The sequence below is a fragment of the Peromyscus californicus genome, unplaced genomic scaffold, assembly GCF_007827085.1.
Source record: "Peromyscus californicus insignis strain IS unplaced genomic scaffold, ASM782708v3 Scaffold_9__1_contigs__length_137607984, whole genome shotgun sequence".
In the NCBI taxonomy this organism is placed as follows: Eukaryota; Metazoa; Chordata; class Mammalia; order Rodentia; family Cricetidae; genus Peromyscus; species Peromyscus californicus.
In genome coordinates this window covers 76,063,311-76,077,945 of record NW_026294617.1, presented here as the reverse complement: position 1 = coordinate 76,077,945, position 14,635 = coordinate 76,063,311, and the positions used below count along the sequence as shown (strand labels likewise).

The 14,635-nt window shown below is 45.3% G+C and overlaps 1 protein-coding gene across 2 annotated transcripts in view; it reads right to left on the bottom strand.

The window, feature by feature from the left end:
• Positions 1 to 14,635, bottom strand: part of Notch2 (notch receptor 2) — a 140,667-nt gene that overhangs the window by 26,390 nt on the left and 99,642 nt on the right. For both annotated transcript variants that reach the window (XM_052730395.1, XM_052730396.1), the window contains exons 13-19: positions 11,677 to 11,869; positions 10,123 to 10,268; positions 7,999 to 8,112; positions 6,409 to 6,528; positions 5,847 to 5,999; positions 2,210 to 2,438; positions 1,270 to 1,471 (exon numbers count right to left, since the gene is read on the bottom strand). In XM_052730395.1, coding sequence (XP_052586355.1) covers positions 1,270 to 1,471; positions 2,210 to 2,438; positions 5,847 to 5,999; positions 6,409 to 6,528; positions 7,999 to 8,112; positions 10,123 to 10,268; positions 11,677 to 11,869 — 1,157 coding nt within the window. The remainder of the gene's footprint in view (positions 1 to 1,269; positions 1,472 to 2,209; positions 2,439 to 5,846; positions 6,000 to 6,408; positions 6,529 to 7,998; positions 8,113 to 10,122; positions 10,269 to 11,676; positions 11,870 to 14,635) is intronic.

The following is a 14,635-nucleotide window of genomic DNA, read 5'->3' as shown; positions in this document are numbered from 1 at the left end:
AGGTCAGTGGAGGCTGGGAGGGGGATAAGACAAGCTCTCGCCACCTACACGATTAGAGGAAGCAGTCACCTGCACCTGCCAGAGAATGCTCTCTTGGGCACAGCACCAAGCTGCTTGATGTGGAGGTGGCTGCTTCCATGTCCAATGTAACCAAATGCACTCTATGTATTTAGTCATGTGTTCCCGAGCTCTTTGAGTTCTGTTACTCTTAGTGTTGAAGAGGTAAAACTGCATAAATGCTGAAGAGATAACGCAGAATCAATTACCATTTGGTATGTGACCTGGGAAAGGTTATATACACTATCCTTTGGGGGTCAGGGAGAGGGCTGTTTCTCCTCCATGAATTCAAAGTTAGTTTCCTGTGAAGACTCCTTCCATCCAAAGATTATATGAAAATTTACATTTATATATTTGAATTTTAAAGATTTATTAGTTTAGTTATGGCTATGTTATAACACTGCAAAGCATTACCCTGTTAGTTGTACCTGATATTTACTGGGTTTTTTTTTTTTTTTTTTTTTGTTTGTTTTGATTCTTCCATCCTGTAAGTATTTGAATGTGAACCGACCCTTGGAAGCGCATGTATTGAGGGTTTGGTTCCCAATGGTGATAGTATTTTTGAACAATTCTGAAAACTAGAGGAAGTTCAAATCTGGAAAAGTGGGTCACTGGGTACATGTTTGGGGGGGCTACATCTTGTTCTTAGCTTCCCCTGCCCCATCTGCCTCCCTCCCTCCCTCCCTCCCTCCCTCCCTCCTCCCCTCTGTCCTTCCTCCTTCCTTCCCATCCTCCTCTCCTTTTTCTCTCTGCTTCTTGGCCACCATGAGGTGAAAAGACTCCTACATCAGCTCCTGTGACTATGACACTTACCCTTGTCTCAGGCCCATAAAGAAAAGCAGCCAACATGGCCTGAAATCTCTAAACCACGAGCTCCTTTAGAGTTGTTTTTCTCAGGAATCTAACAACGAGAAGCTACCACAGCGTTCTCCCTGTCCTTCTACTGTAAAAGGTAGGTGTGTGCTCACTGTCGGCCACATTTTTCTTTAGCTTCTGGTAAGCCTCTTCAAACAACCACAAACTTGTTAACCCATATCATATTGCTGGTGTCACCAGTCTAGAATCTTCTAGCAATCATGGTGGCCCAGATTCATTTCAGGAACTACCTGAGATCCACAGTCCTCTCTTTTTGAATGGTTCTTCCTGCCTAGAGACTAGATAGAGTCCCCAGCCACTACGGGGAGCCGGGCGAGCGGGAGGGAAGCTGATTACCTGACAGTTTTTGCCGGTGTAGCCCAAGGGGCAGGTGCAGCGGTAGGTACCCAGGCCGTCAACACACGTTCCCTCATTCAGGCACGGGTTGGAGTTGCACTCGTTGATATCATGGAGGCAGAAGAGACCAGTGAAACCCACAGGGCACAAGCAAGAGAAGGAGTTGATGCCATCAACACACGTGCCCCCATTGAAACAGGAGCTGAGGAGGAAATGGGAGAGGACATTAGCCATGTCATCTGCAGCTCTGACCTGCTACTAGGAAGGATGGCTGCTGAAACCTGGAGTGTTGGGGGCAAACACCTCCGAGACTCCGATACCTAGGCCCTAACTAGACCAAGGGTCAGAGGTTACAGTGAGCACTAACTTCCTTTCCACCAGCCCTCTTAGGAGCATTTCAGTGACAAGCTGTCTAGAATCCCAAAGAGGGTGATGGTTTCCAGGTTTCACTCAGTTCTCCTGCAGTTTTCAACATAGCATATTTTATCATTACATCAATCGGTTTTACATGAAAACTCCTAAATAGCTCTTCACTTTAGACTTCTTTTTGAAAGAGAAAAGCATTGCTAAAATAATAAAAAAAATAAATAAAAATCAAATACACCTTCCCAAAACTACTTAAAGAGTGGAAACGGATCTCCAAAGAAAGAGAAAATCTTTAGGTCAACTGTCAGCTGGACCAAAGAGACCATGGGAGAACAGAACAGAACTGATAGTTCTTCTGCTCCATGGCAAGAAATAAGTGATGGTCTATCCCACTAAGCTTTTCAACCTCTGACCTTTGACTTTCTGATCATATGTCTTTCAAAAACTAAGCAACGAGAGAGGACTGTGGAGCGGGTGGGTCCTGGCCCTACAATCCTGGCATTGTGCCGTGAAGGTTCCTCCCCGTTCTGCCCTTCCCTGGAAACCGCTGGTGGCCTAGGTCCGTCCGGCTCACCTCTCAGTACACTCGTCGATGTTGTTTTCGCAGTGGACTCCATGGAATCCTGCAGGGCACTTGCACGTGTAACTGTTGACGTAGTCAGAGCAGGTGCCCCCATTCTTACAGGGTTCACTCAGACACTCGTTCATGTCTGTCTGGCACTTGTCCCCAATGAAGCCGGGAAGGCAGAGGCAGGAGAATGTGTTCACTCCGTCCAGACAGGAGCCTCCATTCTGGCAAGGGTCTGAGCCATGACAGAAAGAGGAACTCAGAACAGCAGCATGGTTTCACTGTCAACTTGTGAAGGCAAATGACCGGGCCACACCATACCCTTAAGGAGCACAATTCCAACTTTCATATTTGACCTCTTTGCATTTATTTTGACATGACTCCCTATTTATGAAAAATGAATTCAGTTAACTCTTGCCTAAGATTTTTATCTGTTCGATAATCAAGATCAATTTAATCTACATTAACACATTAATTTATAAAATTAATAGCCACAAAACTTGCACTGGTCCTCTACATATATGTAAATGAATTATGTGGCTTAACATATACATTATCAATATTAACTAGTATTTTCAAACTGTGTTTATGGAGGCTGGGGGAGCAGAATTATGTATTCAGTCTGTTCTAAGAACATTGTGTGAATCAATCACCTTCCTGTGCTTGTCTCTCTTTCTTCTTTTTTCTTTTTAACTTTTAAGTAGCCCCAGGACACAGAGTCATTCTCAAATTATTTTTAAAATCACATACTTAACCTTACAACACTTCCATTCACGGTCATGTCAATAGATTTTGAGTTAAGTTATAATCATGCCGGGGCCCTGTGCGACCTAATGACACAGAGATTGGAGCAAGAAAACCATGCTGTAGCTGCTAGCACACAGGGCATCAAGTCCCAACTGCAGGAGCCATCACAAATGTGAAATGAAAACTTAAGCAATGAACTGAAAGGTCAGGCTGGACCTGCTTTACCACAGGGACACTTAACACACCCCATCGTATGTTCAAGAAGAAAGGAAAGCACGAGGCTTGGTGGCCCCCTCTGTGGTCCCAGCACCTTACAGAGGTGAGGCAGGGAAACCGGGGTGAGTTCGAGGCCAGCATGGGCTGCACAGTGAGTTCCAGGTCAGCCTGGGCTACAAGTGAGAAAACACGTTCTACCCAAACAGACACTCTTCCCCAAGAGAGAAGGAGTAAACGATCAGTCCCAGATGAAAGAAGCAAAATTATCACGCATCTTACAGCTATGAAGAGTAAAGTAAGGCTTATTATGAATGGATCTCTGCCAGAAAACTTAAAAACAGGTAAGTCATATGTCAGTTTTGTTTGTTGTTATTGGGGTTTTGCTTGTTTGTTTGGTTTGGTTTGGTTTTGGTTTTGTCAACTCCACACAAACCAGGGTCATCTGTGAAGAAGACACCTCAATTAAGAAAATGCCTCCATCAGATTGGCCTGTAGCAAGTCTGTGGATGTATTTTCTTTATTAATGTGGGAGGGCCTCAGCCCACTGTGGCTCCTGAGTTCTACAAGAAAGCGGGCTGAGCAAGCTATGGGGAACAAGCCAGGAAGCGGTGTTCTTCCACGGCCTCTGCTTCCGCTCCTGTGTCCAGGTTCCGGCCCTGACCTGACTTCCCTCAGTGACAGACTGACTGTAAGCGGTAAGACGAAACAAATCCTTCCCTCCCCAAGGCGCTTTTAGTCATAGAGTTTTAGAGCACTAGAAACCTAACTAAGACAGGTGGAATCTTTGAAAGACATTTTACCAAAGCTCAATCTAAACCAAACTAAAATAATTAAAAAGTTGAAAGTCTCAAAAAGACTAACTTTTGAAAGGTTAAAAACTTGTTAAGAAAAAACAAAAAAGTTTCCATGCCTCACTGTTTGGAAGAGGTACACACCAGTTAGTTATACACAACACAACGTCTTCAGGAAAGAGCAGAAAGTATATTACTCTGAAGACCCATGCCTCACTGTTTGGAAGAGGTACACACCAGTTAGTTATACACAACACAACATCTTCAGGAAAGAGCAGAAAGTATGTTACTCTGAGGACACAGGTGGCAACCTTAGGGGCTTGGGATATGTGAATCATAAACTACAAAAATGATCAAACACTGTGTCATCAATAGTAAAACCTTTCCCTTCAAAACAAAAAGAAAAACAATGTGTTTGAAGGAAATAGCTGCAAAGCAAAAGCCTGACAGTGATTTAAACCTAGACTACAACGAACTAAGTAATAAGATAAACAACCCAACAAATGTTTTCCAAATGGGTAAAAGACTTAAATGGAAATTCCTTTGAAGATTGTCTCACAGACAAAGAACATGGGCAAAGGCGGTCAGCACCATCATCAGGAGGGCCGTGCCAATGAGATGCCAGTGCACATACGGTGCCAAGGCGGTCAGCACCATCATCAGAGGCCATGCCAATGAGATGCCAGTGCACACATGGTGCCAAGGTGGTCAGCACCATCATCAGAGGCCATGCCAATGAGATGCCAGTGCACACATGGTGCAGGAGCTAAAGCAGAAACCACCGACTGCATCAAGTGTTCCCAGACATGGAGTCTAACCAGCACTTCCGTACAGAATGAAAACGGGACAAGTCCCTTAGAAGATACTGCTGTGATGTATCGCTAGGTCACTCTACACATAGGGGTTTATTTCAGAGAATGAAACCACACATCTACACTCTCATCATAATACATTTATCTATAATACCTAAACTGAAAAAATCAAACAAGTAAACAATAAATAGCACAGGCAAAAATTATCCAAAAATCTAAAACACAAAGTTCTCCAAAATCTGAAACCCTTTGAGGGTCAACCTCAGGCCCAAAGTACAAAGAAAATACACGTCAGTCAACCTGCAGATGCACTGAAAGAATTCATATATAGCTTACATCCACACCTACAGGCTATGCATGTAAGATATATATACGGAAACACGAATGAACTTCATGCGTCCACTTGGGTCACATCCCAAGATGTGAACATTTCAGAACCAAAAAGGCCTGGGATCTGTGAACTTCTGATGCCCAGCACTGAAGGCTGAAAGCAACAGAGGAGACAATGTAGCAGAAGAAAGCAGGGGTGAAAACACCAACCAGCTGAAATACATTCTGACTGACAAGAGCCTCGTCCCCTTGCCTGCCTGACGAGAGCTGCATCTGTATACAGAGGTTAACGGCACTCCTTCATCTAGAGAGACAGAAGCCAATCTGTGGCTGACTGGGACAAGGAAGCGGAATGGAAGGTAAAGCAGTGGAGGGGCTTCGGTGGAACAAATATGTCCACCGTGGTTGATGGTTTGGGTTATCATTTTGCCCAAAGTGGATGAACTGTACAATTAAAATACCTGTCGGGTTTTTTTTCTTATGTTTACTGCCCTTCAAAAGTCTGTGTTCTCCCAAAGCTACACAGCACTGTCCTTACTGTGTCCGAAATTAAAATGTAGAGAAATGCTTACAACAGATTCTATTACTTTAATTCCTAAAGACAGTAGCTTCAAAATGAAGATTCTAAACTACTAACGTCCAGTACATTGATGTCAGTGTGAGGGGCATGGCCTATACTGCACACCTCCTTCCCTCTGAGTTTTCTCTCCCTGGGGGAGCACGCTGCTCAGGGACAGGTGTACTCACTGGCAAGGCAGTCATTGATGTCCTCCTCACAGTCCATACCACTGAAGCCTGGAGGACACTCACACATGTAGCTGCCCTGAGTGTTATGGCAGAGGCCATGGTTCATACACGGCTTGGAGACACACTCGTCAATGTCAACTGTACATCGCTGACCTAGAAACATGGGACAATGAACGGCCAATCTTTAGAACATGATTCCCACAAGAGTCGAGGCAGGGTGTGAGCTTAGGTAGGAATGAGTTTCAGGGCAGCATGAGCTGAGGGTGGGCTGGATACAACTGTTCAACAGGCACCTGACTTACGCAGGGGGTCCCTGAAAGGCATCTATGTCCCTGAGAAATTCCTGCCAGCTGCTATTCCTAACTTTAAACTCTTGGGTTGGAGTGTCTCAGCTAGCGGAGGACTGTGAAGATGAACACTGGGAAGGTGTTGTGAGCCCTTCCAGCTAGCAACTCCTGTGTAAAGATTACAGGCTTCACAAGCTTAGGGCCTCCCACGTCACCCCACATGTCATCTGAGGATCCTTATTCAAAGTTCGGAATGTAGTGTTCGGCATCGTTACCTTGCCAGCCAGGCGCACACAAGCAGGTGAAGCTCTCGAAATTGGGTGCCGCTTTACAAACAGCGCCGTTCTCACAGGGGTTTGGAGAACAGGGAGCCAACACCGTCTGACAGTTCTTGCCTGGAAAGCAAATGACAGTCTGTGGTAAAGAGTCACCCAAGGAAAAGAGGGTGTCCTGAGACTGTAAACCCAGATGTGCTCAGGATCCCAGTCTACAGCAGAGGGGAAGAGAATCCAGAATCTGAAAGAAGACCCCTGGTCCTTTCGATCTTGGCCCAATGCAGCTAACCTGTGACCTCAGGCAGATCATTTCTCTCTCTGAATCTTCTTCATCAATAAGAAGAAGATTAGGGCAGCATGACTCACAGAGGATTTCTGTGGATTAAGTGCAATGAAATAAGAAATTCACTGTCAATCCTTACTAGAACAGAGTGACCCCTCAGCCTTTGCTGGGCCACTACCTCTGCTCTTCTCACTGGGGCTGGCTGTATAGATTTGGACAGCGGCACCCATCCAATAAGATTGGCTCTTCATCTCCCCAGAGGACTCAGCTCAGTCTCAGAGGTGCTCTGACAGGAAGCAGCTGGTTGCCAGGCAACCTCTACTATCAATGGGATGCTGACATCTGCCCACCAATGAATGCTTCCTGCCTTGGTGTACTGAGTGCAAACTTAGAGGAAAATTAAAAGAAATAAAAATGATTTCATTAAAAGGGGATCAAGCTATGTCTGTAAATCATATTAGTTTTTAGCAGATGAATTGTAAACTCAATCTTTCAACCCTCATGGCTGGTAGCGAGTGCCTTTACCCACTGAGGCATCTTGCAGGTCCACTCAGTTGTTTCTGAAGTCGAGTTACCACAAAATCAATTTTAAAAGTCATCCCAAAATGTTGTATGCAGAAAGAAAAACGTATTACCAGGAATTTTCTCCACAGTATCACGTCAAATGTCAAAAAGATGGACACCATTGAACCAACTAGGTGCCAGGTTCAAGACATATATAACTTAAAAGAACCAAACACTAAACACTGAGGATGTAATAGAGCCCTTGCCTAGTAGGCATAAGGCCCGAGGAACAATCCCCAAGCACTACCACCAAAAAAAAAAAAAAGATTAAAAACCCACAAACACCAAAAAGCATAAATAAAACAAGCTGTTTTGCTGCCACCATGCTTCCACAAAGCTCAAGATGTGGCCCGTGAGACCACAAGCCACTAGACACTGGGTCCTCAAAGCAGCATCACTGACCTGAGTGACCGAGACTCAGGTGCTTACACTGCCTAGCACTGGGCCTGCATCCCCCTCCAGCCCTGCTGGTCTGCAGTACCCCCATGTAAGGCAATGCACAGGCCCTGCTGGTCTGCAGCACCCCCTATGTGAGGCAATGCACAGGCCCTGCTGGTCTGCAGTACCCACTTGTGTAAGGCAATGCACAGGCCCTGCTGGTCTGCAGCACCCCCTGTGTAAGGCAATGCACAGGCCCTGCTGGTCTGCAGTACCCCCTGTGTAAGGCAATGCACAGGCCCTGCTGGTCTGCAGTACCCCCCTGTGTGAGGCAATGCACAGGCCTGCTGGTCTGCAGGACCCACCTGTGTAAGGCAATGCACAGTGGCAAGTGTAGCCGCTGATGTCATCAAAGCAGGTTCCTTGGTTCAGACAGGGGTTTGAGGCACATTCATTAATATTCACCTGGCAGTTGTAGCCTGTAGGGGGAGAAGGGGGAAATGTGTACACCTTAAAACTGTCAGCCTCTTATTACCTCAAGTACTGACCAGTTCTCTTAGTGGTTGGTGACAATCAGATGTCGCAGAAACGACAATGGTAAAAGAAAAACCAGTCAGTGAAGGTCAGAACTGTGAAGGGAATGCCTGGAGGCCTAAGGCCCCTCCAAACACAGTGACTTCTCCACAACGGACCAAGAACTCATTTATGGCTGAAAGCTTGCTGCTGTGTCTACACATGGGCACTTTCTGGTCAGAGTATGGGAAAACTCCTAAGGGAAGCCTCTGAAAGGTGTCCACTCTTCCACCTGTGGTGTAGTCTCTACTATCAGAAAGCTGGCTCGGAGCCTTAGAAAGAGTTTTCTCCTAATTCAAGGCAGGACATTTATTCACACTAAAGATAGGGAGAAAACAGTGTAACAATAAGAGGGGATGAGGCAGCACCAGATATCGCCCACCTCTGCACCGTGAGAAGGGGGGGGGGGGCAGGGAGACAGAGGCCTGGGCGAAATGGTGTCTACAGCTCACTGAACAGGTTTCGATGTTATATTCTCATTTTCCACTGGGTCACTGATAAGTAAGTTCCAATGAGATTTTTAAAAAATGAAAGTGCTTTTGAACCTACAAGTTTCTTGGCAAAAGTGATACAATATACCAGAACATTAATGTCTGAAGTAGAAGCTCATAAATTTGTTTGGTACTGCCTGAGTATCCTTTTTCGGAAATAGTTGGTATTTGTGCTGGGTAGTTTTATGTCAACTTGACCCAAGCTGAAGTCATCTGAGAGATAGGAACCTCGATTGAGAAATGCCTTCATAAGACTGGGTTGTAGGCAAGCATTTTCTTAATTAGTGATTGATGGGGCACGGCCTGGCCCATGGTGAGTGGGGCCATCCCTGGGCTGCTGGTTCTGCATATTATAAGAAAGCAGGCTGAGCAAGCCAGGGGAAGCAAGCCAGTAAGCAGCACCCCTCCATGGCCTCTGAATTATCTCCTGCATCCAGGTTCCAGCCCTGTTTGAGTTCCTGTTCTGACTTTCTTCAGTGATGAACAGTGATGTAAAGTGTAAGCCAGATAAACCCTTTCCTCCCCAGCTTGCTCTTTGATCATGGTGTTTCATCATAGCCATAGAAACTCTGAGACAACATCGGAAACGTTTGGGATTTTTCAGGGGTTGGATAGAGAGAAGATTCTTATAAATAGATGATGAGCTACTTAGGGGATGTGATTATATTTCAATATACCTTTTACACATATTTAATACAATATGTTAGAGTAATATTGTATATGAAATAAAGTTTCCTGAACTTTTATTTCTTGTTGGTGTTCAAAAAGTTCCTGATTTTGAAACACTCCACATTCGGAGTTAGGGATAATCAGCCTGTAATCAAATCGAGTAGTTCTAAAACAGACTGAAATGTCATACAGCCCAACAGAAAGACAGACAGTAAAGTAATTTTGAGATTATTTTTATGCTATAATTCCTCTGCTCTGTATTTTTCCAGAAGACCACAGGATACTGGGTATCCAGAATAGCCATGTGTAAGAATTTTCTGGGAAGGTCCTGAGCACCCCAGAGAACCCAGCGACAGTAAGTACCATGTTTTCACTCCACTTCCAAGAAGCTATCTGACTTATGATAGAATAAAGCCTTGGCCAGGGAGCTTAAATCTGGACACTCCAACTTAGGCTGTCAGGCAGCATGTACCTTTCCCCACAGAGCCATCTTGCCGGCCCCTCAGTGGAGTCTTAACTGTTCATCTGAAGTATTATTGTCCTACCAGTCTACCTCTCTGGTAGGCTGAAGGCAGAATGATATCTATTCATGCTTTTACTCCCCCAGTGTCTCAGAAATCCTAATTGCTCAGTGTGTTTACTGTATGCGTAAACAGGAGTAATGAAGAGAACTGGAAACAAAGACGTGGAACCGAGCGAGCAGCGTGCAGCAAGGTGAAGCCCAAACCAGGTCTGAAGGGCCGAGCCTTGGCTCACCTTTGAAGCCCTTCCTGCACGTACACCTGTAGCCGTTCACCAGGTTGTTGCACGTTCCTCCGTTCTGGCAGGGGTTGGAAAGACACTCGTTTTTGTCCACTTCGCAGTTGACGCCGACCCAGCCTGCATCGCAGACACACTTATAGCTGCAAGAGGATAAGCGTGCTTACTGTACGGGTACAAAGGTACAACTGAGTCATGAGAGACACATAAGAGATGGGTGAAACTAGGTAGTTTCGTCAATTCTTTTTGTTTTGTCTGATATTCTGGGCACAAAGTCTCACTCTGTTGCCCAGGCTGGTCTGGAACTCACTATGTAACCAAGGCTCACCTCAAACTCATGGTAATCCCCCTGCTTCAGCCTCCCTAGTACAGAGATTACAGGAGTTACCTCATTTTCATTTTCCTATGGTCTGTACTCACATCACCATTCACATGGAGAGAGTCATGAATCTATCTAGCATGTTCAGTGGAGAGACCTACCTGGTGCTTCCCTGGCTCACTAGGACACTGGTGAATTGCAAACCTAAGCAATGGTTTGTCAAATATACCAGGCCAATCTGCAGGAAACACTAACACGAAAAAAGAGCAGAATGTGCAATCTAGACATCGGAAATAGACCAGTAGCAGAGCCCACTCAGGCTTGCTGAGGGCTGACTGGAGTCTTACTGGCCAGTCATGCTTCGTTCTGATCAAAACCCTGCCTCAGAAAGCACAGCATTGAGCAAGAAAAGGCAAAAAAACTGAAGAGACCTGAAATACATACAATATCTGATTTAAACATCATTAACACTTAAATGTGGTATCAAATCAGTTGGAGGAGGGGAACTGGGGAGGGGTTAGCTGGGAAGAAGGGAGCTGGGGAGGGGGGAACTGGGGAAGGGTGTTTTGAAGGTTGGCATATTCTGGATCAGAAATCCGACTTAAGCCATTTAAAAAAACAAACTTTTCTCTAATACATTCTCCTTTCTTTTAGCCGTTGAAGGTTTGGCAAGTGGCAATACCCATGCTGTTTTATGACAAGCATGTCTTACGACAGAGTTCATGGCATCTCCTGACATCTAAGTCACTCTTATCCTAAACGCATCAACAGGCCACGCAACTCCAAGGGCAGGAAGGCTGCAAACACATTATACCAGCTATGTCTAAAGTCAGCTGAGCCACCTCTACCTCAGAGTCCACAGGGCTACGCCAGAACGAGGATAGGCTGTGCTGAGGTGGGGTGTCAATCGAGAACATCCCTCAAATCTCAATCCTGTAATCGAAAACACAATCGCTAGATTCATGAACGACCTGGACCTTCCTGTAGGGTCCTCACTGAATACTATGTAAAGGAGACAGTCCTCCTTATTTCCCAAGAAAGTTGTCAGTCTGAGAAGACAGGCCAGCTTCCGTGGGCAAAGCAGTGATGTGGAAGACTTCGAAAGACCATCAAAACCTTCACCTCAGTATCAGGTCAAGTTCCCAACTGACAGTTTCCCGCTGTTGTGCTAGTATTTCCTGCAGCGGGGTTTAGAAGCCAACAGGCTCAACTAGAACACGGGAGCTACTCACCCACTGAGGCCTCCAGTGCAGTTTCCATGGATACAGGGACTGCTCAAGCACTCGTTCACCTGTAAATAGCAGCTGGGATGATGGGGTCCCTCGGGGCATATGCAGCGGAAACCATTCACGTCATTGATGCACGTTGCACCCTTGCGACAGGGATTGGAGGCACACTCATCAATGTCAATGCTGCATCTCTGCCCTGTGGGGGAGGGGCGGTGTTACTCAAACTTAAACCCTCAAGGAACAGGGTTAGAATGAGGAGACACAAATGCGGACACTCTTCACCGAGGCAGGCTGTAAGTGCCATAGGGCACTACCATTAAAGTTCAAGGAATAACACTAAAAAGCATGTCATGCCATGCAAGGAAGGCACCAGGAGCACTTGCAATTAATAAGGAGGCAAAGTTGTTAACACCACTGCAGCACTCTCAGGTAGACTGCTTCAACCTTGGAAATTCAGAACTTCACAAGCACCACTAACCCTCCTGGCGCTGCCGTGTGCGTATGCTGACTCGGCCTGACATGCACTCCATCGTTTTTACTCAGTCAACTTCTTACATTTCTATCTATGGCAAATCACAATTAACTGGAATATGAACGGACTGCTCAGTTTAATGTTAAACTGATGAAAAAGAATAGCTATTTTGGTTTTATTCTTAGCCTAAGGTTAACCCATTTTCTTCCTCTGTAAAGGAGTCTGTAAGTAAACATTCACTACCCTCTGATGCTTGAGAAAACACGTCAGTGACTCCCAATCTATACCAGTGGTTTTCAAGCTGCAATGTACAAAAATCTTGTTAAACTAGGATTTCTAAGGCTGGAGAAATGGCTCAGTGGTTAAGAATGCTTACTGCCTGTCCTGAGGACCAGAGTTCTAACGCCCCTGTTAGAAGGCTCCCAAGTGCCTGTTACTCAGCTCTAGGGGATCCAATGTCCTCTTCTGGCTTCCATAAGCACCCACAAAAAAGTACATAAAAAGAGGGAGGGATTTCTAGGCTCCACTGCCACAGACTGTGATGGCACATTTCCCATGGTTTGTGTGGTTCAAACCCTAGAGCCTCTGAGAACACTGGTGCTGAGGTCCATGAAATCCAGGCGGACAGGCTGAACTCAGGAGAACTACCTGCTAGAACCTCCATCACCACGGCCTTAGGCCGCATAAAAACTGCAGACCAAGCATACAGTGTCCTGTTACAGTCCCAATAGTTGAGGTTTAGCATTTTAAAATGTTAGGAAAGTAAATTGTCCCCTATAATGCCATGAGTGAAATCGAGTGAAAACTTATGAAGGAATGAAGTATCAACTTCAAAGGAGTTGTTCTGAATCAGGTTGGAAAGGGTTTTTTTTTTAATTAATTTAAAAAAGAGTAACACGATATTTATTTAGTTCAGGAAGTTCCAAATGAAAGAGACACATCCTTTAAAGTAAGGCATTAGCAGGCTTCCGGCCTCCCGTGCACTCTGAACCATTACTGGTGGCTCCTGTGGTAAAGACCCACAGTCTGGGATAGTTGCCATTTCCTCCACATGTCTTGCCTCAGTCTTCCAAGTGTTCAGATGAGCCACCTCACTTTTTAAATCTACTGTGTGTGTGTGTGTGTGTGTGTGTGTGTGTGTGTGTGTGTGTGTTTATGTGTGGTGCTGGGAATAAAACTTGGGATTTGCAAGCACTATACCACTGAGCTATGTCCCCAAACCCTCATGTGCCTTTAAACAATTTCCAGAATAAAGCTTTAAGTCATCTCGATGTGAGTTAGCACAAGTCCCTACTTATACACTCTATTACTGTGTGTTTCTTACTGTTTACACTAAGTGAGCTAGTCTTTAGTGAACAACAGCATGCTGCATTACAGACTCCGGGGTCTGGGCTGGAGAGCAGGAGTGCTCTACTCATTGGCCAATGTGTACTGAGAATTTCTTCTGTCCTAATGACTGCTGAAGGGGGCAGGTGCTTTCTCTGTAGCTCACTGGTTCACCAAACTGGGGGCAGAACAGCTCCTTTAATGGATGATTAGGAGAATTTAGGAAGACAGTAGATTTGGGGGAGGTTGGAGCTTTGTGTTTGTTTTCTGGAGGAAGTTTTGGGGTTTGTGTTTTTCTTTCTTTCTTTCTTTCCTTCCTTCCTTTTTTTTAACTTGGGATTGAACCCCGAGCCTCACGCACACTAGGCAAGCACTCCACCACTGAACTGTATCTTGAGTCCTGTGTTTTTGTTTGTCTGTTTCTTATTTTTCATTTTGAAACAAGGTCTTACTAAAGTTGCCCAGCTGCCTTGAATTCAGTCTGTGGTCCAGGCAGGCATTGGACTCGTGACAACCAGAACAGCTGGGATTATGGGCATCTGCCACCAGGCCTATAATCCAAACACCATGAGTGGCTTTGGAAAATGAAAGGAGTTTATAGGATCACATGATGCCTGACCTTCTCCCAGCTAACCAGAGCACCAAGAGCTCCTGGGGGAACAGAGAAGAGGCGAGAATCAGTCCTGGATTCCTTAAAAAGAGAAGAGGCGAAGGCCTCCCTGGATCTTTTAAAGCTTGTATGAAAGCGGTAGGGGAAATTATTAAAATAAAACAGAAGGAAAAAAAACCCCAAATAACCTCAAAGTTATTGCTCATGAATCTTGGACATTTCCAGCAGCAGATTTACAAAACAACCTCTTGGACCAGAAAAGAGTTCCCAAGAAGAGGGCACCACCCAGTAACCAAAACATTCCATCTCTTAGTTATGTAGTTTCATGCTACACCTTATGTTTATTTTAGAATATTTTTAGCCTATGTGCTCCCTCTTTGACCCTGTTGATTTGCTGAATGTTAAAAACAGAGAGAATATGATTCACTGACATTTAAAACACTAAGTCCAGTGAGAAACCTTACATAAATCCCAAAGGAAACCACAACAGGCCCCTCCTCAGCCATGCAGTGGGAATAAGCCTGGGCTCTGGGGTCAGATGCCTGGGGCAAAAC